This window comes from Caloenas nicobarica, chromosome 7, assembly GCF_036013445.1.
Source record: "Caloenas nicobarica isolate bCalNic1 chromosome 7, bCalNic1.hap1, whole genome shotgun sequence".
Lineage (NCBI taxonomy): Eukaryota > Metazoa > Chordata > Aves > Columbiformes > Columbidae > Caloenas > Caloenas nicobarica.
The window spans coordinates 15,682,864-15,707,344 of record NC_088251.1 but is presented as its reverse complement, the minus strand read 5'-3'; the positions used below and the strand labels follow the sequence as shown (position 1 = coordinate 15,707,344).

General features: G+C 52.6%; 1 protein-coding gene across 1 annotated transcript; it reads right to left on the bottom strand.

Moving 5' to 3' along the window:
- Nucleotides 1-101: 101 nt before the first annotated feature.
- On the bottom strand, nucleotides 102-19,556 carry CNNM1 (cyclin and CBS domain divalent metal cation transport mediator 1). The gene is made up of 12 exons (XM_065638981.1): nucleotides 18,047-19,556; nucleotides 7,917-8,060; nucleotides 7,218-7,358; nucleotides 6,748-6,917; nucleotides 6,449-6,548; nucleotides 5,352-5,399; nucleotides 2,669-2,731; nucleotides 1,529-1,692; nucleotides 1,140-1,317; nucleotides 675-788; nucleotides 468-584; nucleotides 102-181 (listed from the first exon to the last, which is right to left on the bottom strand). The coding sequence occupies exons 1-12, from the start codon at nucleotides 19,554-19,556 to the stop codon at nucleotides 102-104; spliced, it is 2,829 nt and encodes a 942-aa protein (XP_065495053.1).
- Between the last annotated feature and the right edge of the window lie 4,925 nt (nucleotides 19,557-24,481).

Below are 24,481 nucleotides of genomic sequence, written 5' to 3'. Positions count from 1 at the left end.
GCAACCTCCCATTTGCTGGAGAAGGAATACTGCACTGAGTGGCAGGTTCCTACCTCCAATCTGCGTGGGCCTCCAGCACTGTGCTCCAGCCACGCTGCTGCTCAGGTGATTAATGGGGCAAGATTGGAGCTCTCCTCTGGCATCTTCTCACCTTCCAGCGATGGCCGCTGCTTGCGTCCACCTGCAGCAGCAAGGGTGCCTAGGGCTGGGGTGCTGGGGCAAACATGCTCAAGACAGAGGGTGCCTAGGGTTGGGCCAGGACTAGGCGGCTGTCTCTGTCTGAGCTAGCCCTGGGTGCAGTTTTGCCTGCTGCTGGGGTGCTGCTAGGGAAGTGGGCTGCTCCCTCTGCTCCATGCCAGCCCCATGCAGGGTGACCCCAGGATGGGGCTGAGGAGCAGCTGGCCCGGGCAGCGGGTGCCACTGCACAGCTCTCCCCTGGGTGCTCCCTCCCCAGGTCAGTCACTCACTGAGGGATCTCAGCAGCTTCCTGCCCAGTGTCTCCTCGGAGCTGCTCGGTGATGAGCTGGTCCCAGCCTCTCTCCCTGGGCACTCTGTCTCCAGGACGGTGCTGCAGCACTCACTGTCTGCAAAAGCCCAGCCTGGCTGCAGCACCCCGGGGCACCGCAGCTGTCATCACCCCCAGGCTCGTGTATGTGTGTCCCGGCCAGACTCACTCTGCTGCTTGCTGTTCTCCACGTTGTCTGCTGGCTCCTCCTGGATGAAGGGGATGCCCTCCATGTGCAGGAACACCGACTCGCTGGGACTGTGCAGCCCCTCGGTGCGGCTGCCTGTAGGAACACAGGGCAGGCGTGGTGGCAGGGCAGGCAGGTGCTGTGCCCTGGAGCAGGACACAGGGGGATGCCTGCTGCAGCAGCAGGTCCTGATGCAGGGACCTCCAGGGAGCACAAGCACATGGGGGAAAGGGATTTACATACCTGCACACTTGCACCTGTGTGCACATGCAGGCTCAGAACAGCATCCATAGGTGTGTGCATGCAAACGCCCACATGCCCCAGTCCATGTGCAACTGTGTGTCAGCAGTGGCATGCCCATCGTGCTAGGGGGTCCCAGCACAGCCCGCTCAAGGGGACACACAATGTTCGCCCACAGCAGGAAAAGGAGGCCACAGGGTGACTCACACATGATGCTGTTTCTCTCATTCAGGAGAGTGGTGGGGTCCTCCTTGGGTGTCTGTGGGGTTCCTCGTGCAGTCGAGGCCTTGGTTGAATCCCTGTCGAAGGCCTCCATGTCAGGGGACTGGGGTGAGCTGTCCATGCGGCTGGCCACCAGCGCGTTGTGGTACTGCTGCCGGGTGACCTGCGCACACAGACACATGCCCAGCTCAGCAGGCACCGACACTCACCAGGACCTCCTGGGGCCTTGGTGGCACCAAACCCCCCATCAGCAGGAGTGCAAGACCCCCCAGCACCCACTGGGCACCCACCAAGCTCCCAGGCCACAGGAGGTTGAGAAGGTACCTGGCCAGGGGTGTCTGGGGTGGGACAGTCCCTGCCAGCCCAGCCAGTACCTTGACAAACTGCACATCACAGAGGATGTGCACGGAGTAGTCGGGTGTGTAGATGTTGTTGCTGCCGCTGTGGAGCTGCGTGGTGCTGCCCCCGTAGTCGTTGTGCTCCCGGTTGGGGGACTCAGAGCGGTTGAGCCCACTGCAGCGTGATGGTGACCTGTTCACTGCGGGAGGGGATGGCAGAGAGGCAAACGCTGGTGTCCCCAGTGCCAGGCCAGGGTGGACTGGTCACCTCTGGTGGCCGTGGCCCTTGGACACCAGAGCTGGCAGGAGACCTGCAGGGGACCCATGGTGGGGTCCTCCTTGGTGCATGCTGGCGGTGGAGACTCTGTGCCATGACAGCCCTGGGTAAACCAAGGAGACAGGCGGGCAGCCGACCTGGCACCGGTAGCAGAGGTTAGGGCTGCTGCCTGCCTGTCACACGGACTGACAGCTCTCCTGCTAACGCGGGCCTTCTGCACAGCATTTGGCACAAATTCTCCCGGTTGCAGCTGGCAGCCCATGGTTTACTTAACCTGCCTGGAGGGCATGCTCCTGTCCACCCCAACTCCAACAGAACAGGAGCAGAGGCTGCCACGGCAAGCTGGCCCATCACTCATGTTGACTAATGGCCTCTGACACACAGTGTGATAGATGTCGTCTGATCAGTGATTTATTAGGGAACAAAGGCAGCTTGTTCCTTGCACTGGTGACGTCAACGTCTTGTTGACTTTGCTCTGCTGCTAAAACACCCTTCTGTTACCTGAATTGCCAAAAAGCAAGGGAAGCAGGGCAGCGTGCACGCAGGGCTACAAGTAACCATCATTAGAAACAAGTTGCAAGAAAACACAAGCACTGAGTGTAGGAAATTACAGAAACCACACACCAAAGAAAGCCCGAGCTGCCCATGGGTTCCCCTTGTCCCCATTCTATTCTTTCTGGGATTTGCATCACACTGGGGAGGCTGCGGCAAGGCTGCTGTCCCCAGTCTGCCACCTGTGCTCCAACCAGTGAGGGGCTGCCTGGCATGGGGTGCCATGGGTGCTCCTCTCCCGGCACCACACGGTGTGCAGGGTGGAGGGGGCTTGGTGCACCATGCACAGGGAGCTGGAAAGAGCCTGGCACATGTGGAGGTCCCTGCCCAAAGCCATGACCCATTACCTGGAGAGCCAGCCAGGGAGTCCCCTCTGCTGAAGGCGAAGGTTCGGGACACTGAGACAGGCACTGCAGAGAGAGGGAGGGGGAAGGCAAGGGGCAGAGGTGAGGGTGGAGGACAGACCAAGAGGAAGAACAAGAAAAAAAATCACATGCCAGCAGCCCTGGGCTGGACTCCCACCACTGCCTCCAGCATCCATTCCCACTCCTCTCACACCCTCCTGCTTCTGCTCCAGGGAAGCATTCACCAGCCCTGGGGATAGGGACACTAGCAGAGACATAGACTTGAATGCTGCAAATCAACAGGCTGCTCTGTGACAAGGGAGGAGGTGAGGCTGGGGGGACAAGCTCCTGCCAGGCCTTTCTGCACAGCCACAAATCTCCCTAGAGCCACCACAAAGTATCAGCGTCCCACCAGCTGAGTGCTGCCACCCTGCTCCAGCCCTTCACCAGTCACTGCCAAGGAGAGGGGACTTTGTGGTCAGCTTGTGCCACCTGGGAGATGGGCAGAAACTAAACCAAGTCACTGTTCTTGGCATCTGGGATGCTTCTGTGTGTGCAGGCAGGCGGCAGAGAGGGAATGTGCTCTGCAACAGGCCTTGCGTCCACACAGCCCCACAGCCGCAGGCAGGGGCTGGCAGGAGCCCCTCAGCATCACGCAAAGCAAAGATACCCATGCCGGGCTGCCTGCAGCTCCCCACAAGGCCCTGGGTCTCAGACGACTTGAAGTGATGCCGAGAAGAGCCACCCACGGGGAGATGCTCCCTGTGGGAACCACAAGAAGCCAGGACCCCATGTCCAGGGCTGCTTGACCCATTGCCACAGAGAGGGTGAATCACAGCTCCTGCAGGGCTTCATGGGGGAGGACAGAGAGGCCAATACACGGCACGAGCGATGCTCATGTTAATACCTCCTGATGCCTGATCTCTGCTCTTGCTGCTGGCAGCACCCACTTCGAAAGCAGCAGGAGACGCGAGCCCGCTGGCTGCCAGCCCTCTCCTCCAGCCACAGCAGCCCTCGCTGCCGGCTCTCCTGCCCAGGGCACGCTGCCCTCCATCCCGCCACTGTGCCTGCAGTGTGGCTGCAATGCTCTAGGAGCCATTTGCTGCCTATGTGATTAATATTTTTAAATTGCTTCAAAGGTAAAACCCCCAGAAAATTTGCCCTGCACCCCTCTCCTTCTGATCTCCCCATTCCTCCTCCAGTAACTCCTGTTCTGCGTCTTGCCCTGGACTGAAGCCTTCTGCAAATAAGAGTCCAAGCAAAGGCAGCAGCATGAAGCACTGCCCAGAACAACCTCGTCCAGTGGGAGCAAAGGATGGGTTGATAACCAGTAGCGCTGGCTCCCTGCTCTGCCTGCCTGACCCCACCACAGTGGGGCTGGACCTGCCTGGTCTCTGCTGCTGCACCCCTGTCCCTGGCACCAAAGCTAAAGATTGTCTGGGGATCAAAAAGTTGCATAACAATGGTTAATTAATAACAAATTGTCAAACTCTCAAGGTTGAACGTCTGAATTCTCCAGTGTAACATGCCACTCACACTAATTTCTGCTGGGCTTTGCTTCAAGGAGGAAGGAGGACACCAGCCCAACAAGGGAGACGCCCTGTGCCCTCTGCCTCCTCGCTGGCCAGGGATGTGACACCGCACACATCCCACGGCAGGCAGCAGTGGCTGGATGGCAGAAAACATCTCGTGACACAGTGTCACATGCAAGCACGGGGAGCAAAGGAGCCCCGAGCGGCAGCGTCCCCGCAGGCGGCACTGCGGACACGCGTGGCTGCGCTGACACGGCTCCCACCGCGACTCGCACCCTGCCTGTCCTGTGGCCTGCAGGCAGCACCCGCTGCCTGAGTCCTGGTGGGGCCCTGGGAACAGTCACCAAGGGCACAGGGGCATTGAGCCACGCAGCAGCACCCCAGGGGAAATCAGCCGCTTCACTGATTTCCTCTGTCCAAAAGAGCACATTGCGGACACATGGGGAGAAGGAATGTGCACTGAGGGGTTAATCCAGCAGTCCACGAGTCAGCCTTTCAAATGGAAGCAAAGTAAGCAGGATGAAATAGGTGAACCCTAGAGCTGCACACAGACTGGGACTCACAGGAGTGACAGTCACCTGCTCTAAGTGACTTCCCCTGTTCTCCCAATGACATTCCTCCCTACACCTTCCTAAAGGTTGAAACTGGTGGGTTATTGTTTTGATTAGGCACTTAGAGCATCCTCAGCTTAGCATCAACACCGCAGATCTGACTGCAATGTCTGGGTTTTGGGATGAGAGATGTGCTGGGCTGGGGGTGGGCAATAGCTCTACCTCCTGCCAGACTACCAGGGGCTAAACATTTGCAGAGGTGATCAGCAAACAAATGGGGGGTACAGAGTCTGCCCTGATCAGAGCTCCCTCTTAGCTCCTACAAGCAGGGGATCTGCTGCTTAACCCATCAGCTCTGCAGGCTGGGAATCTACCAGGACTGAGTCATCTACTTTTAACTCAGCTAATTTCCCAAGCAAACCATGTGTGAACGGCTCACAGCTAAATCGACCCATCTCTGCAATTCCCCCAAGCTTTTTAAAGGGGGTGATCTTGGCATAGAGCCTGAGCTGCTCTACCTGGGGTGCAACCTCATCCCTCCTCCAGCTGCCTGGTGCTGCAGATGAGAGGTTTTAGGGCCCTAGCCTGTTCCAGAATACTTACATAGGAAGGAGGATCCACCCAGGCTGCCCACTTTCCGCACGTCATTATCTGAAATGACAGTTGGAGGCGAAGGAATCACAGAATCACAGAATGTTAGGGATTGGAAGGGACCTCAAAAGATCATCTAGTCCAATTCCCCTGCCGGAGCAGGAACACCTAGGTGAGGTTACACAGGAAGGCGTCCAGGCGGGTTTTGAATGTCTCCAGAGAAGGAGACTCCACAACCTCCCTGGGCAGCCTGTTCCAGTGTTCCGTCACCCTCACTGAGAAGAAGTTTCTTCTCAAATTTAAGTGGAACCTCTTGTGTTCCAGCTTGAACCCATTACCCCTTGTCCTATCATTGGTTGTCACCGAGAACAGCCTGGCTCCATCCTTGTGACACTCACCCTTTACATATTTATAAACATTAATGAGGTCTCCCCTCAGTCTCCTCTTCTCCAAGCTAAAGAGCCCCAGCTCCCTCAGCCTTTCCTCATAAGGGAGATGCTCCACTCCCTTAATCATCTTTGTTGCCCTGCGCTGGACTCTCAACAGCAGCTCCCTGTCCTTCCTGAACTGAGGGGCCCAGAACTGGACACAATATTCCAGATGAGGTCTCACCAGGGTAGAGTAGAGGGGCAGGAGAACCTCTCTCGACCTACTAACCACCCCCCTTCTAATACACCCCAGGATGCCATTGGCCTTCTTGGCCACAAGGGCACAGTGCTGGCTCATGGTCATCCTGCTGTCCACCAGTACCCCCAGGTCCCTTTCCCCTACACTGCTCTCTAATAGGTCATTCCCCAACCTGTACTGGAACCTGGGGTTGTTCCTGCCCAGATGTAAGACTCTACATTTTCCCTTATTATATTTCATTGAATTTTTCCCTGCCCAACTCTCTAGCCTGTCCAGATCTCTCTGGATGGCAGCACAGCCTTTGGCATGTCAGCCACTCCTCCCAGCTTGGTGTCAGAGGAAGAGCTCCTACCTGCCCCATACCCCGCAGCAGGGCCACCCCACCCCATGGCCAATCCATTCTCCTGGTCACCAGGCAGCTTAGCCCCCGTGGAGGCTGCTGAAGCAAAGGCAGGGCCAGACGGAGTTCGCAGAGCCCTTACCCAAGGAGACGACAGCCATGATGGCAGGGACACCATAGTAGGTGAAAGCCCCATTCTCAAACCGAAGCCCTTCCTTGCCGACCTCCACCGCCACTTTCCCCTGGAAGCAGAAGGAGAAAGAAAACCTGCTCAGACAGGTACCCTGTGCTCCTGGACACCGATCCACCCAGGGCTGCTGGGACCCCCACCACCCTGTATGAGAAGATGGGCATCTCTGCTGGCAGAAGCAGCCCAGAGCAAGGTGGCGAGGAGAGATGGGCCACCTCCTCTAATCCCCTTCTCACTGCTGCCCCAGGCACCTGCAAGATGAGGATGAAGTAGTCGACGGGGCGGTTGCGCTGGTAGAGGTAATGCTCTGCTGCCTTCTTATTCTTTCGGTCATACTTAAGCTCCTGGATGACATTGGGGTGTTTCAGGAGCCGCAGCAGGATCTTCTCAGAGAGGTAGGGAGACTTGAAAGGCTCCACTTCTAGAGGGGAGGCAACACACACTTGCTCAGAGGCAACATGTGCTTGCTCAGTGGGGCTGGGGCTGCCAGGAACTCCTCGTTCTCTGAGCTGCATGGCCCCCTTCCTGCAGCCTCAGCACCCCACTGCATGGAGGGGAGCCAAATGCAGACCCATGCTGGCGGAGCAGTGGGACAGCCAGGACCGGGGTCCAGGCAGGTGGAAACTGCTTGATGGAGGGAAAAGCCCAATCCAGGAAGGGCTCAGGGATGCCCTGCAGGGCTGGCACTGCACAGGGAGGTGCAGGGCTTGCACAAGGGTACCTGTTGCCATGAATCGATGCGTAGCCAGGAGAAGCTGCGGGGAGATCTTCACTTTCATCTCGCTGTCCGAGAGCCTGAAGATGGAGAAGTCCTGGGGCTTGCGTCCCCGGTGGGGCACTCGTTCCTTCTTCCGATTGTCTGCTGCGGGGCAGAGAGCAGAGTGGTCGCCCACCTGCAGCAGCCACAAAACCACTGCAGCTGCACACGAATGGAGGGAGGCACGTGTTGCTGCAGACTAAGGCAGGGCTGCTCTGGAGCAGTAGCTGGAGCAGCAGGGTGCACAAAATGTGCCGTGCATCACAGCCTTGGGAGCAGCTCCCCAGGGAAGGAGAAGGGTGGGGAAACACGCTTCTTTCTCAGGAACAAGTCCTGGGCTGCCCTGGCTGGATGCATCACCCAGAGTTGGAAAGGAGCGTGGGAACCAGCCATGGGCACTTCATGCCCAACACACATGTCCCTGGGTCAGGCCCTGCCCAACCACCAGCTGCTGATGCTGCTGCTTCTCTATCTCGAGCATTCAAGACTCTCTGACATCTGACCAGCATCCCTCCATCATTCTTGTCTTTCCCACCTTGACTGTGAATTGCTCTGGGGAAGGACCACGATTTGCTCTGGCCTGTTTCCTACCCACATGTCTGTCTGTCTGTGCGGCTCCCACCCTGGGTCCTGCAATCGCAGTAGCTGCTCTGGGACACTAACTGTACAGATCCGTCTCATCCAGGATCTCGGACTTGATGATCTCCTCAATGACATCCTCCAGGGTGACAATGCCCATCACCTCGTAGAACGGGTCTCCTTCCCCTTCGTTGTTCACCCGCTGCACGATGGCCAGGTGGGACTTTCCTGCGGGGGGAGAGCAGAGTGGCAATGAGACCCCCATCCCTGGTGAGAGGAGTCCCCAGCACAGCAGGCTGGCAGGGGGATGGGGCTCGGTGGGAGGCACAGATCACAGCCAAAACAGCCACTGCCACCCAAACCCATCCCAGCCGTGCTAACCCAAGGAGAAGAGCTGGACTCACAGCCCCGCCTAACAGTGCTGCTGCTCTCCAGGCCAGCTTCTAGGTGTCACAGGACTCTGCCTGGCTCTTTTTTGGGGCCGCTTGCTTTCTTATCCAGGCAATCTGCTGTGAGTCACTCCATTTAGCTCTTTGACAGCCTCCTGTGCAGGAGTAAAGTGTATTTTATACCAGCTGCTTCTTGCTTACCCTCAGCTTCATTGGTATGAGACAACTCTAAGAGAGCAATTAGCTAGCGTCCTCCTCTGACACAGAAATGTGAGCGTGTCTTTGGGCTCTACTGGTTTTCCTCATCCTCCTGGTGTTTTCTCATTCTGTTGTTAATTATCTTTCCTATAAAATTGCCAGGAACAGCTCTCCCACATCTTTCTATCCATCACTGTCTAGACGGATCCGAAAGCTTTTCTTAAAATATGGGCAAAGCCTCTCGCTCCTCAGAACAGCAGCTGGTTTTAATGCAGAAATGCATATGTTTGTTTGCAGCTTTCAGCTCAGCTCCTGCAGAACTCTTGGGTGAACCATCTGGATGCGGAGGCTAAACACTTTTAAAGCCATCAGCTTGCAACTGAATGTCTTCTCCAAACCCTGCCCCTGACAGCACCTCCTCTCCATCACCTCAAACAAGCAGACTGGGACCAGGACCTTCTTTCAGCCACAGTGATGGTGACTCCTGCTCAGAAGCCACAGTGTTTTTCAATCAGTCTCAGCTTCCTCACTTGCCCCAGTAAGCTAGCAGCTTTGCTGACACATTCTCAGGCTTCTTGCTTTTGGCATACTTGAAACATTGCTATTTGCTTTCACATGTCCAGCTCTCTCTAAGCTGTTTTGACTTGTTCAACTTCTCCCTTCTTTTCTTGTCTGCTCTGATTTATGCTCCTGCTTAGCGGCTCAACCAGAACCCAACTTCCAAGCCACAAACAACTTCTGGGTTTCTAGCTCAGATGTGTTCTTGGACCTGCCAACAAGCAGCACTGGCTTTCTTACTGGCCCTGTGGCTCCTATGCTGCTCAGCAGCGCACACAGGTTCTGAAACTCCAGGTTTGCTTAAAACATTTAAAATGCCCTTAATCGGTACCACAGCAAACAATTTTCCCCTCCATTTGCACTGTTTCCCTGTTCTCCATTGCAACGCCTGCACACACCCAGCGTGTACTGTGAGCACTGCGGGGACCCCTGGAATGCTGCAAACAGCTTATTTTCCCCACGGCCTCAGAACTGAGGTCCTTGAACAGCAACGGTCACCCAAAAAGGGGGCAGGTCCCTTCTGCTATGCAGCTGCTTCTGCATCTGCTTCTCCTGTACAGCCTTGTCAACAAACTTGCTTGCTGCTCTGGCTGAGGGGATGTGAAACGTATTTATGCATAAAGATGGAATAGGAGTGGGCTCCTGCCCGCTGCACAGCTCCCTCCTCACCCACTGCTGCCATCTGGCTCATCCCCGCGCAGGGACAGGGACAGCCCGGCAGCCCCACCAAACACGTCTTGCTGGACATGCGACCTTCAAATAACCCTGTCCTGGATCTGAGAGGAGCAAATGATATTTCTCAGCTGAAGATCAGCACTATACATTTCTCACAGCAAAGCTTGGGCATTTTCCACCATATAAATTCCCTCCTCCTCATACCAAGCTTTTATTGCAAGATTTCAGAGAGCAGCTCGCTGCCTCCCACGCCTACAGAATTAGAAACAAGAACGTAACATCACGGCAAGCAGCACGGAGAAGCACTTAAAAAACCCAAATCAATAGCTTCAGGGCATTTAAAACTCAGCATGTTCTTTGGACCAGGCTATTTTACTCCTTTCATACACAGGTTTGTGCATCTTGTCTGTTCAGTGGATAATAAAGCAACACAACTTGAGACTTAAAAGAGAAAAAAGCAGCAGAGTTGGCCACAAGACAGCAGCAACAGCTACGTTCCATCTTAGCGAAGTCCAACATTTGAAACGTCTCCTTTGCCAAACCCTGCTCCCAAACACTGGGGCCATCTGGTCTCCTACAAGTCCTCGGGTGAGCGAGGAGACGGGAGAAGTTATTTCTCTTGGCTGAAAGCTTGTTGTTAATGACATTTACATGCAACCCAAAACCACCAAGCCCTTACAAAAAGCTTAGGTGCTACTTAAAGGCAGTCAGAGAGTAATGAAGGCAATTCTTTTTTTGGCCAAACACCTACATCAACGCTGTAATTTACTCTAGAGCAGCCTCAAAGAAATGTGATTCCAGATCCATGCTCATATAGTGGCAAATGAGATTATTTAGAAATAACCCAGCACTGTTAGCTGGGGAGGAGACCCATGGTTTCACTGTGCTGGGGGCACAGCCAGAAGGGCTGTTAGAGTGCTTGAGAGTTCTTTATTTTCACAGAAAATAAACACTTTTAGCCATGCTATAAACCCCCAGGTTTAGGTTTCCAGGCTAACACCCACAGTAGAGACAGAGCAGATACTCAGCAATAGAAAATTGTTGCAATTCATGCGGTTGCTCCTGGCCCACACTGAGTGACCTGATCCCAGCCCCTGCCTAGCCAGCCGATACCCATATCACAAAAACACCGCAAAACTGCTCCCACCCCTCTCAGAGCTCATACAAGCAACTGCTGCTCCCAGCTGCCCCTGCTGGGAAAGGACTGACTTGTCCTGATCTCCCACCTGAGATCGTTCGCCAAGTCCTGCCCCGCAACCTGGCTGGGTCCTGCATCTCCTCACATCACATTTTTAACAGACGTTACAAATGTGGCAGCAGGGGTGGCGAGGGAGGGTTTGCAGGTGCCTTGGCTGTGGATGCTTCCAAACTCAGCTCTATCCCCCTGCCTGGCCCTGGGAGCTGCTATACTTCCACAGAGAAAAAGCAGTGGCTTTTGGAGCAGGTATAAGGGCAGAATGTGGGTGATTTTATGAGATAGAAGCAACGTCCAAGGGAGGGTGGCATAGGGGCAGACTGGGGGTGTCAGAGAGGTCACATTCTCTTCTGCAGCCATTACCCTGCAGGTCTGCCTCAGTGGGAGTACAACAGAGGGAGATAAATCATTTAAACAAAACCCCAAACTTGATCTAAACCAGCTTTAAGATCCATAAAACTGATTCCAAGAAACGTGCTATTGTAACTGTTGCTCGATAGCTCAAATGAAATGAATTATAAGGGTGAGCTGCTTCCCCACTAGCAAGCTGTCACATGTGAATTTTACAGGGCTATCACTGATGCAGGAAAGCACAGTGAAACACTTGAGAATCAAAGCCCTGGTTTGGCAAACACTAGAACAAATGGGCAATTAACTTTACTTGTGCGAATAGCTTCACCGGCTGCTGCAGGACTGCTCTTGCACAGGAAGTCTATAGGTGATTAAGTGTCTGCTCAGCATGGGATACAACTGTACTAAATTCTTTATGAGCTACATGAAATCTGTTCTTTTCTAACAACGGCTTCAGTGGAAAGTTAATGCCTCAAAATGCTAAACTACAGAGCTAATATAAACAGCTGAAAGCTTCCGGATGGAGCAAGCATCTGAACAGATATCCAAAGCTTTAATGCCCATTTTTAGGAGCCTTGTTTTCCATAGGTACCTAAATAACCTTAGGCTCATAGATCCACCTCAAAGCGTCCTCCCTGATGGGAGAACAGAGTGAACACATGGAAATGCCTTTACTTGTGGGAAAGAAAATGCTGTTGGCTGCAAATATAGCCCAGACTACTTCCTTATCATTTTTTTATGTAGGTGCTCTGCCAGAAGAATGTTAAAGATGCTTTAGCCTTCTCTTTTGTTCCATGGAATGAGCATTCTAAGCGTGAAATTAATTTTCATGAATTTTATGGTAAGATCTAAAGCTGTTACTAGGAGATCAAAGGTACAGGCACAAGCCATGAAGCATTTACAGCTACAAAATGGAAGGAGGGAAAAAAAAAAAAAAGAGTCATTGGTAAATAAGGTTGATTTGTGAAACAACCAAGATGTAACTGAAATCTGTTTTCTGTGTGCTTTTCATCACAGCTCTTTGCTGGGCCAGGGGCTGCCAGCATCTCCATGCCCCCTTACAGACCTACATATTAAGTCAGTCGGGACCCTGATTTGAACTTCTTGAACAGGAAATGTGAGTGTGCTCTTGTGTTACTACAACTCTGCACTGCAGTGAAACCACACAGCTGAGGAGTTGCACCTAGAGGCAATGCACACCTACACCTAAACAGGGGGGAAATAACCAGGAGGGCTGCGGCAGCACCCAGTTCTATGGGGAATCAAAGCTACATGAAGGGAGAACTGTAAATTCTAACCTAATCCAGACCCTTCCCAGAGATTAGAACTTCATGTTCTTACATATGTCTCTAGCAGAATATAAAAGTCTTTCTAATACTGTGCTTTGGTGCTCTCCCTAATCTTAAGGAATATTTGGAATAGCTGATGTATTATCAGTGAGAAAACAGATCAGGAGGGTAAGGGGGAGATCAGAGGGGACACAGAGTCTCATCTTCCATGTGCCGTACAACAGACCTTTTGGGTATGATCATGCCTGCCCACAAATGTTGGGTCCCCTTGAGTGTTACTTGGAGCCTAAGGAAGCCTACAAGGATGCCAAGGCTTTCTGAAGCTAAAAAAAACTTCTAAAGAGCTAATGCAAAACTGTTTGCATTGGTGTCTGTAGCATTGGTCACTTTATTCTTTCCCACAGCTCCCGAGAGAGAGATGTCCAGCTGGGTGCCCTCTCCCCCAAGGACACAGCTTCCCTCTTGCTTTGCTGAACACATCCCTGGAGCAGGGCTGCTCCTGGGCTGGCTGGGGCTGGGTAAAGCAGCCCAGGGCTCACACAATAAGATTTAGCACAGTTTGAAGGGGGGGAAGTAAAGTAGTATTTCAGGCAAAGTTGCAGCATGAGTCACTGAAACCATCTCTAGTGTAACAGCAGCTCACCCACTCTCAGCCTGGCAATTGCCCTTCAGGGCACGTGTATGAGATAGATCTGGGTAACATCCAGCTCCTTAACCTATACAGCTGGCTAGGGAGGTCACTGCTTTAGCCCATCAAGGTGCCCACGACAGTAGCTATCACACTGCAGAAATCTCTTGAAAGCTGATTTTAATGTCAAGCCATGCTTTGTACTTGCAATGACTGCAGCCAGTAAGATAAATAGCTGAAATGGTACTGACCCCTGTGCCTGGCAGGTGTTAAGCACCTTCACCAGCTACATTCAACTTGTAGAAATCTAATGGAGGCTGTGGAGTGTTTTGAAAAGCAAAGAGAGACCATAGGGCAGAGCTGTCCTTCGCAGGACAGGCTGTTTTCCCTGCTAAGCCACAGGAAGTTTGGTTTTGGAGAATTTACTTTTAGTAACTTTCAAAAGATGCCAAACCACAGAAGGCTAATTTGAGTTGCACCTCAGCCTCTGCCCTGCTGCAGAAAAATGAACGTAAGAGCAAATTTTCACTGTTTCTCTGATAGAGGAAGGTTATTTGCTGAAAGGTTACATTGCTATATATGGACCTGACAAAAAATTAGTCAACAAAATCCATAAATGACTTGAGTAATGGGATAAGATCATGATTTCCCAAAGGCACCTACAGAACAAGGAGGTTATCTTCTAGGGATGGAGGAAAAACAGACTGCATCACCCACAGCATTTCACACTGAATGAATGCATAAACCTTTCCTGCTAGCTCCACATTCCCAAGGTGAAGTTTATCCTACTGAGACCCTATCTTCCCCTCTACATTGCTTTAGCTTGCTAAACATGGTGCAGTTATTTCTCTGATGTATTAGATAATTCCTCCTGGGACCCTAGAATAAAGTCAGGTAGTCTAAGATACACTAATAAACATTTCCAAGAAACTGTCTCCAAATTTTTTCACTTCTTCAGTAGTTTCAGCTTCTTCAGGTGGCAAAGTTACTACACTGGTGTGCATTGCCTTATTTTTAGAGAAGAGGGGACACAGATCTTGTGTAGCATCCTCCACTTAGCACTGCTGTGTAAATGCTGCACAGCTATGCATGCATACCTTCCATAATGACCCTGGCTAGCTTGCCTGAAAGATGGCAAATTGGGTGCCCAGGCTTCATTATTTCTGAGTTAATTTCACTCAGTCTTGATGAGATCAAATCAAACCCATCATCTAGCACAAGTAATTCCTGCCTTCAGCTGGACCTGCCTCGCACTGCTGTAATGCTGGTTTTCGAGGCAGTTTTAGCAGCTGCCCTCCTCTTCCAGGCTGTGGATTGAAATCCAAGCTATCTCCTCACAGGCCAGCCCGCCCTGCTGCTGTCTGCAGCCTTCTCTGGCCTTTTGCCGGTTCCCATTAGTGCCCCCAATTTAACCATCTTTCTCTGGGAATTAGTGCCAAAGGAGAAGTGAATCACGCCAGCGGCAGCACGGCTGTGAAGGAGCAGATGTGAAGGTTTGACCCGTTCTGCCATGGTGGTGCAGGGGCCAGGTTTTGTCGGCCAGGAGCTCACAGCTGCTCTTGGGTGCTGAAACCACATCGGGCCGTGGGCTCCCCAGGTGCTACTGAAGTGTACGCTATTTTCATACGGTTTAAATGTTTTGGCAAGCTGATGCTAGAGAAGTACCCTTCCCCAAGTCTGTGGAGGGTAATCCCATCTACACTGGGTCCTGCTGGGGGAGATGGGATTTGCAACTCATCTATGGATTAAACTCAAGACAAACATCAAGACATTGTAATGGAACCGAGCTCAAACAAGGTTAGGTGTCAGCCTACCTAGAAACCAAGGAAGAAAAACTTCCCTTCAAACCCTGCTATCAAAGACTGGAGAGGAAAAAAAGCTGATCATCATCATAGCTAGGACAGCACGAGAGAAAATAAATGCATCAGGTAAACAAGGATAACACAATATGATAGCAGTGAGTAGGAGGAGAGGCAGAAAAGTGCTGCCAGAGGTGTGAGCAAGAGTCCCAAAGTGCTGTATTTAATCATCCCTTGACATTTTCAGTAAGGGAGAACAAATGTTTGTGTACTATGGTAAGGAGCTCTGGCAGTGAAATTGTGTTACTTATACATTATGCAGAAAAATGACATTATGGGTATAGTGGATGTAGCAGAACATTAATCATTAGTGAAACAGAAGTATACATTGCTATCCAGGAAAGACAGATATAAAATGTGATGGGTATTTTGTATAAACACTGTAATAATGAAAAGAAATAAAGGATATAAAAGCTGTTTGAGTTAATTGTAGCAGAAGGAAAAGAAAGCTGGCAAGGCTTCTCTAGAGGTTTCTCAGGGACCTAAGGACCTGGAGGTGGTTATCAACGCCCACCCTTACCGGAAACTTTAATTTCCTCGAAAGAGCCTGGGCCTTACCAGTGGGAGCATTTGCTGTCCTGCAGGCACCTTGGATGTGTGAAGTAATGAAGGCTTTCATTAAGCACTCACTGAACCAACAAGCAATCAGCCTGCTCTCTAATTAGTAGAGTTGTCACAGAAGACCCAGCCATGAAAAGCAACCTTGATTGGATCAAACGAGATGCTTCACCATAATTCAAATGGACACAGAAAAGGAGACAGTAATGAAGATTCTTAATTAAAAATGGGAAATCTTTATTTTAGAAATTAAATAGTCAAGTGAATGGGGATGAAATGGCAGTGGATGGGACTGAAGGCAGCTGAGAGCAAATGTCTGTTGCAGTGTGGGAGCTGGCATGGGAAACCATATTTGGAACAGGGAAAAGAGAGAGTTTAGGAGAGGTTCAGGGCTGGGGGGATGGCTGTCTACAAACCCGGGGTGCTGGGGGTGACCAAATGCCCACAAATAGGAGAAAGATGAATTGGAAGACAACAGCAACACCTGGAGAGAAGAACATTCGGGGGAAGGGCTGGAATTGCTAAACACCATGCTGAATTAGACACTAAGACCAAAAGCAAGGCTTTTCAGCCATGTAATTTAAAAAAAAACAAAGGAGAAATGAGGTGGGAACAGAAATAAGTTTTAGGGAGAGCTCTACACAGGGGCCATAGCAAAATACCCCAGAAAGCCATGACGGCAAACAGATACAAGGGAGGAAGAGCCTGAAGCAAAATGCCAAGAGTTTAATGAAGCAAAGATGAAGAAGGCTGGATAATCTTCATTTGAGGTGAGCACTAGCATGTGAAAGTGCAGGGCAGGTAGCAAGGCTTGTTAACGCACCTGTCAGCTCATGGAGTGACACACATAAATAGAGATGTTTTAAGCAGGTCAGAGAGGAGAGCAAGCAAAGGGCAGTGAGCTAAGCAACCACAAGCCAGTTCCTACAGGTCTATCGATCCATAGGGTACCAGGCTGTAGAACAAATTTGGAGGGAGAAGTAGTTGAATACATCAAAGAAAACTGGATGAAGTGCAGAGGAGGCTGACTAAGGGGGACTGTGCCAAAGCCATCTGACATCTTTGGTAACACCTGACTCAAGACAAGGCAAAGGCAGCAGAGACCTCAGGTGAACTTCAGTAACGTAGTATCACATGGGATGCCACGGTTAAGAAGGAACTGCAAAATACATAATGAATTAGGACGGGGAGAGACAAATGGTTATGTTAGAAGAGGCATGGGGAGTGGAACTATTGCAGCTCATCAAGGCTGAACCCAGAGAGCAATCTTAATGTTTTTCCTAACTGTCTCAGTAAAAAAACAAACAAGAAAACAACAAAAAAACCCCAACCACAACAGAATTTGTTGATTTCACAGAATCACAGAATGTCAGGGATTGGAAGGGACCTCGAAAGATCATCTAGTCCAATTCCCCCGCCGGAGCAGGAACACCCAGATGAGGCTACACGGGAATGTGTCCAGGTGGGTTTTGAATGTCTCCAGAGAGGGAGACATTTTTTGCACCAAGCTGGGAGTCTGGAATTGTGCCAAGGGGCAGAGAGGGTAGGTGTTGTGTGCCAACATGAACTCCTCTCCCTGTGATCCCAGGTGGCAGTGGGGACACAGTTACGCATCTCCAGAGAGAATGCTGACCTGCATGTATCTGATGATGGCTTTCCTGATGCACAAGAAACGTCCTATCCTCCCCTTCTCCCAGCTCTAAAAACAAGCACAGAGATGACTCACAGAAAGGCTTCCTCTCTCTCCAGGATGGACCAGGTTGGCCTTTCTCACATGACCAGCTCTGCTTGCAGCAGAACGCCCCGGGCAGCCCGGAGCCGAGTGCTGTCCTCCCGCATTACATAATGCAGGATGTCACTGCTGCAGTCATTTCTTAAAGACTTGCTCACCACGGTATGACGTAGCAAGTAACACGCAGCAAAACATAATTACCGGTGGGGGAAAAAACATGCTGTGTGTATTCTCAAGGTATGGTTAATGAAATACAGCTCTCAGCATCTCTGGGGCTGCTGGCAGCTGCTGCATTTTGAATACAGCCACAGCAGAAAAAAATAGTTAGACCTGCTTCTCACTGCTAAGCTCAAAATACGAGCACTAAATAACGAAATACAATCTACTGACATAAACTCCTGCATGCAGAATAGACCAGCGAACACTGTCTTGCCTGGGCAGGGGTGCCAGGTAGGCACCGTACCCATGCTGCCAGGCTGCCACAGAGACATCAACCCTGTGGGACAGGCTCACCCGCTGAGCCACCAGCCTCTGAGGCCAAAGGCTCTCAGAGTCTCCGCAACAACACAGGCACGACCAGCGTTGCAGGCCCTCCATCCACCCACAGGCTGTTCCACCAGATGACACCAGGGTCACCACCACACCAGCACATGCAGGGCCCAACTCCCCCCAGCATCCCAGCTACCTGCCAGGTCCTGCCAGGAGACCATGGGGAGCTGCTCACCCAGGAACCTTTGGGGGTGCAGAGGGAGCTCGGGGGGGTGGCAGCCTGGCAACCTCACCCTTCTTGAACTCCTCAAGCAGCGTGTCGAGGCGTGTGTCATTGAAGACACAGTGGAGGGGGCGGCGGTAGAAGCGGGTGACAGTCTGCAAGGGGGTACAGTCATCAGGGTCAACGAAGGCCAGGTCCTTGACGAAGAGCAGATCAACGATATTATCACGCCGGTCACCCTCGTAGACGGGGATGCGAGTGTAGCCAGAGCGGAGGATCTCGGAGACAGTGGCGAAGTCCAGCACAGCATCAGCGCGGAGCATGAAGCAATCGGCCAGTGGCGTCAGCACGTCCTCCACCACCTTGGTGCGCAGCTCCAGCGCGCCCTGCACCATGGCCAACTCCTCCCGGACCAGGTCACCGTGGGGGCCGGCAGCACGCAGCGTCTCCAGCAGCCGCTCCCGCGTGGAGAAAACGCTGAGCTCTTGCCGCAGCGCCCAGTCCAGCAGCCGGCTGAGCGGGTAGCAGAGGGGGAAGGCAGCCAGCATCAGCAGCCGGGTGAGGCACAAGGTGCGGGAGGCAATGGCCAGCCCGTGCCGCGAACAGACGGAGTAGGGCAGCACCTCGCCGCCCAGGAAGACGGCGGCGGTGCACAGCAGCACCGGCAGCCAGGGCACTCCCCGCGGCCCACCGGCCGCCGCCCCGCCGCCGGGCAGCGAGGAGCAGAGCCAGCCGGCCAGCGCCGCGTTGGCCCCCGCCTGCCCCAGCAGCAGCGTGCACAGCAGGTAGGTGCCGCCGCCGCCGCGCACCGCCTGCACCCGCCGCGCCTGCTCCCGCTCGGCGGCCGAGCCGCTGTTGCGCAGGACGCGGAGCTCCAGCGGGTCCAGCGAGAGCAGCGACAGGCGCAGCCCGCTGAACAGCGCCGACAGCCCCAGCAGCAGCAGGGCGCCCAGCGCCCGCAGCCAGCCCGCCTCGGGTAGCGGCAGCAGCCAGGCGCCCAACGCCGGGGCGGCCGGCCGGACCCGCAGCAGGAAGCCGCCCGCGGCCCCGTGGTGGGCCCAGGCCCGCCCGTCCCAGGCGCACAGCGAGAAGAGCCGCCCGCCCGGCGCCGCCGCCGCCTCGCCCTTGCGCGGCTCCCGCACCCGCACCTCGGCCAGCGCCGAGCCCGCCGCCCCGCCCGAGCGCAGCGGCCCCACCACCTCCACGTCCGAGGCCCAGGCGCTGCGCTCCTGGCACCGCTCCGCCGGGCCTCGCGTCGCCTTGCCCCCCGCCGCCGGAGCCGCCTCCTCGATGAAGACCAGCCGCGGCTCCAGCTCCCCCGCCGGCCCGCGGCTGCCGTTGCCCTCGGGCGGCGGCTGGAAGTAGAGGCGCAGAAGGAAGCGGCTCCCCTCCGCCGCCTGCACGGCGCCCCCCTCCAGGGACACCCGGCCCGGCGCCGTGTCCTCGGGCCGCAGCCCCAGCAGCCAGGCGGCCCCGGCCGGCGGCCGCGGCGACAGCGAGAAAAACAGCAGCAGCACGGCGCCTCGGCTCCGGCCCCAGCCGCCGCTGCTGCCGCCGCGCCCCGGACCCGCCGCCGCCATGCCGCTGCGCCAGCACCGCAGCGCCCGCCCGCCGCACCGGGACTGCAGCGGGGAGCCGGCACGGCGCGGCGGCACACGTGGGCCGGGGGGGCGGGCAGCCGCCGCGCCACGTGCGAGCGGCAGCCGGCCCGCGGCGCCCCGGCGGGAGGGGCCGGCGGAGCGGGGCTGCCGGGGCGCCTGTGCGGGGAACGGGGGGTGTTCGCCTTCCACCCCCGCAAGACCCACGCGAGAGCATCCCCGCGGCGGGCGGCACCGTGCGCTCTCGCCACGTCTGGTGCGGCGCTGGCGGGGCTGCCCGGGCGCCCATCCTCGGGGATGCGGGGCTGCCGCCACTCCCGGCAGCTAGAGAGGGCTGCGGGCCCCGCCCCGGCCACCCGCACTCGCTGCCGGTTTCGTCCCGGGTGCTCTGCGAGGGCCGGCTGTGCGCTGCTCGCGGGGGGCTGTGCGGAGGGGCTGCGCCTCCCCGTGCGCTGTGCAGCCCAGCTTTGCTGAAAGGTTTGTGCTAGCAGACTCTAGAGCTGGGATTTGCTGTCAGCCTCCCGCTGTTACCTGCCGAGGCCCAACTCTTTAGCTTTTCAGTTCAAATTCACCTCTGTTCTTCCCGTGGGAGTATTTTTTTTTTTTTTCAATGAGGGGCGGATAGTCGTTAGTTTGCAGTCTTGCTAAGAAGCTAATGTACCACGCTGTAACTAACATTTATTCTTGTGTCTAGACCTGATGGAGAATGTGATACCCAACCAGGGCTTCTCAGCTTCAGAAGTATGTGCTGAAGAAGGGGCTTAGCGTCTGTTTGGGTTTTTCCTGGACCAACATCCAGGACAGCCTTGAAACCGGGCTGGAGAACTGGAAAAGAGTAATTTGCTTACAACTGTTACAGGCTCACTAATGGCAAAGCAGGAAGCTAATCAGAAAATGTCATGGAGAAAAAGGAAGTTCCACCAAAATTCTGTTTATTGACTCATTATTGCACCCATAAAAATGGGCCACATTCTGTGTCAGTATCTCAGCAGACAGATACGCGTGAAAAACTACCAGGGAGACCTGCACGCTTTGCTGTGTTAAGAGAGACTTCTCCCGCTCTGACACAGGCAGCTAATTTTTTTTCAAGGCTGATTAATTCCCTGGGATTTCGCAGGGACTTTTTGCTGGTTCACAAGCACTTGCTGATTTCCACCTTCCAACTCGCCCTAGCTTCAGTGGGGAAATTCTGCCTGGTACTTTACCTGGGCATGATTTACAGAGGAGCCAACTGGTAACCTCCTTTTCCAGACTTTACCCCAACTTGTACCACCTGGGGAACAGATCTCACAAACTGTCCTAAGCACTACCTGGAGTGACTAAGGACAAGCTCAGTGCATCTGCCTTTCTCTCTGCAGGTGATAGGGACAAGCACATGGCGCCTCCTTCAGTATTAGGACCTTGTAGGAATTACTGCCTGAGACCAACCCAAATTTTTGAAACTGCAGGCTGTCATCAGCCCTGAATTTCTTATGGATTTCTTGATGCTGAGAATATTGTGAAGACAATCCAGTTTTGTGCCTCACTGCCATCGAATTTTGGATCACTGTTTAGAGACTATGTACCTGTGGCAGTAGTTGTCTTTATTAACTTGCAGATTAAATTCCTGAAAGATTTTCTAGTTATGAGTTCCTCAGTATAGGAACTGAAGACTGTGAATTACATGCTTGCTTTTTTAGTTAGGTACATACTTGGAAAGTATTCTCGTACATAGTACTCTTGTCACCAGAAATCCTCGGACAGCACTTGGAAATTGCTGGTTCAGGTTAGTACAATTAAAACAAACAAACAAACAAAAAACACAACACAAAACAAACAACAAACATGGCACTGCAGGAGGAGGAACCACAAGGTGGCAATCTCTCTCCGTACTTCTACTGGCAAAATAAACCTCTGGCAAAAAAAATCTCCAACAGTGACTATGTAAAGCTGCAGAGACGGTTGGTCGCATCTTGTATCTTCCAGAGTTGTGGCAACATTCATTTTGATGCTGCATTTTCTATCCTGAACACTTTTGCCTTTAGGATAAAGGTCTCAGGCTCGAAGAGGTGGCACTAAAGGCTGCTCTTTGCTAGTTTTCCATCCTTTGCCCCAAAATGGGCACCAGATGTTGTTTGTTAGATTGCTAACTACCAGTGCTGCTTGCGTGCGTGCTGGCAGAGCTACTGTGTGCTTGGAGGGAGAATTTCCTCCTTCACTGGAGCCACTATAAGTAGCAGCTGGTTCAGAGTATTGCTAACATCATGTTATATTAATGTACCATACAACAGTTGCGTTAGGATCCTGCTTCATGCAACAAGATGCCTCAACAGGAGCAAAATAACATGCATGTTAGGACTAGGCAGTGACCTGTAGGTTAAGCGTGGCATATAGTCTTGGGGTGACTACAAAACCTTAGCAACAATAGCTCCACTCCCAAAAAGATGTGTCCAGAGAGTGTAAAGATGCAAAAGAGAAATAATGCTCAGGTTGGGGTGTAGCCGCCCTAGTCCTACAGTATCAAACACCATCTGTTGCAATGAGCTCCATCTCCATCAGGACATAGTTGTGTTCTTGCCAGATGTTAGCTTACATGTGCTACATGTAAAAGTAAACTGGTGCAAAAGCTGTGGTCTGATGTGCTTTCAGTAGGATTTGCCCTGCGTAAGTGACGACGTGCTAGCCAGCCTCTCACTGAGAGGATGCACTCCAGAAGTTGCAGGTGTGTGGCTGGAGCATTTTCAATGATTCAAGATAGGAAATATCTTCCAAAGCTCCAAGTAAGACAAAACAAACTGAGCTTTAGCACATGCTCAATTGATTGAGTCTTTGGCAAAGTATGACATGAATTTGCAAGGCTCTCACTGAGGCCTGGCCCAGCTGTATCCTGCCTGATGAGTCCTTCAGCAAGCACCACACGGCTGCCCTTGTTTTCTTCTTATGCTGAAGACTCCTTCTTTTACCTGTTCTCCCCTTAAGACATTGCTCTTCAATTAGGAATAATAACCTGCTTCCTGCTCACCAGGACCGCTCAGGTTCTGCTTTACACCATGGCTGCCACCACTGAGCTCCCTCTGCAGCTTGTGGGTTGCAGCCTGCGTGTTGCAGCCTGTGTGTTGCAGCCTGCAATGTCCGTGTCCCCTGCCACCAGGGACATCTCTGTGGCTGTCCTCTTCCAGCTCTGACTGTGCTGGTCCAGGCAGGGCCTGGAGGAGGCGGGAAGTGCGGACATGGGGAGGTCCCTTCACATCACCTTGACTTTAAGGTCTGAAGCCAGATTCCCAGAGGCTGGAGGTTGTAATTCACTTCCTTCCTGGTTGATGGGAGCTGAGGGGGTCTGCTGTCTGCTGGTCCTCTAGAAAAGGGCCCAGAGTTGCCAGGGGACTGCTAGTGGGGATGGAAATGTTAGCAATCCAAATCATCATGGGAAACAGAAGGAATAAAGAAAATCTGGATTTTTTTTTCTTTCCCAGAAGGTGGGAAGAAATCTAGCAAGCACAAGGCTGGCTTCTCCTAAAACATGTACAACGTGATTGTTACTAATGCTCTGTAGACAGCTGAGAGAAGATACTTCTCCAAGTAAGTGAAATAAGGAGAGATGTGGGACATATGATAACTTCTGAAGCAGAAGGAATAAGACCCAAGGCAAGGGAGCTCCAAACAGTGCACTGTGTCTTTTTTTTTTTTTCCCCCCCATCTCTGAGTCTGTGGTGTTCAATTAACCCCTTTTCTCTATGCTGGCTGTGGTTGCTGTGGGTTTGTAAAGCTTTACCCAGCCTTCTGGATGATGACGTGTTAAGCGCTTGGTTTGTGATAACCAATTTTCTCCTGAAATTATACCAAAAGTCTGCTGTTTTGATTTAAACTGTTTTCCAAGCATTTTGGTTAATAACAACAGACAGTCCACTCCAAGAGAATCTAACTTGAGGAAGCCATGAAATTTAATTCATTTCTGCAACTTAAATATATAATCAGTGACATATGGTAATACTAAATACAGGGGGAATTGTCATTGTTTAACTCAAATTTCTGCGTTCAGTCAAAACTCAATAGTTGTAACATCAAACTGTAGTTTCCATTGTACAGGAAATAAAGCATCATTTTCTCAAAGAAAATAGACATGCAATTGCATGCCTATTACATTGCTTACACAGCTTTATTTTTAGCTTTCTCCATGTTGCTTTTACGAAAGGGCTAACAGAAGGGAAACTGTGGAAAGAGAAGAAACGATGCAGCACCCAGATGCTGGTAGAAAGGACAAAGGATATGTCTGCACTATGAATATATGCTCTTTCCCTGGGGTTGTTTCTGGGAGATTAGCGACTGTGCCTGGGCTAGGGACCCTGCACCTTCCCCCTCACTTCTGCATCCCTGCCAACACCAAAGCAGTGCTTAGGTGAGGCTGTGTTGCTGTAAGGGCCGTGGAACTGCTTCTCTCAGAGCTCTTTGTTCACCATGGATGCTTTTCTCCTGCCCTCTTGCTCTTAAGTATTTGCTTGTTCATTGTTGGGAGGAGAGGTGGGGTTTATATCAGATTTGTGTGAAGCTGCAGGCAGACCGTGTCTTTGCATGGTTAGAGAATCCCAGAGAGATTGCCACATTGAGTAGTTTCAACCTTAAAAGCAATGCTTGCAGACCTTTGCTGCTCTACCACTGCCTTAAAGAGGAACAGATCAGGAACTTCGCTATTGACACTGGAATTTGTGCAGAAATATGTTTGCTTTTTTCTGGATTTGTTTGAGAGCCTTTGCTGGACAATGGAAGCAGAGTATTAAGGTCTATCTGGCATCAGCCCATCTTCCCCTTCCTGCATTAGTCCAGCTCAGTGAGGTACTGCTGGCCATCCTGCCCACATTTGGTCGTGCTCACCTCTCATCCTCACCTCCTGGATTCATCCTGGGCATCCACTGCTTCTATACCACTGGCAT

Excerpts from the sequence above, each read along its gene's own strand:
- CNNM1 (XM_065638981.1), bottom strand. The coding sequence starts at position 19,556 with ATGGCGGCGGCGGGTCCGGGGCGCGGCGGCAGCAGCGGCGGCTGGGGC. Across the intron at positions 6,918-7,217 it reads GCATCGATTCATGGCAACAG|AAGTGGAGCCTTTCAAGTCT; the intron begins GTACCCTTGTGC and ends CCTCCCCTCTAG. Across the intron at positions 789-1,139 it reads TGAGAGAAACAGCATCATGT|GCAGCCGCACCGAGGGGCTG; the intron begins GTGAGTCACCCT and ends GTGTTCCTACAG.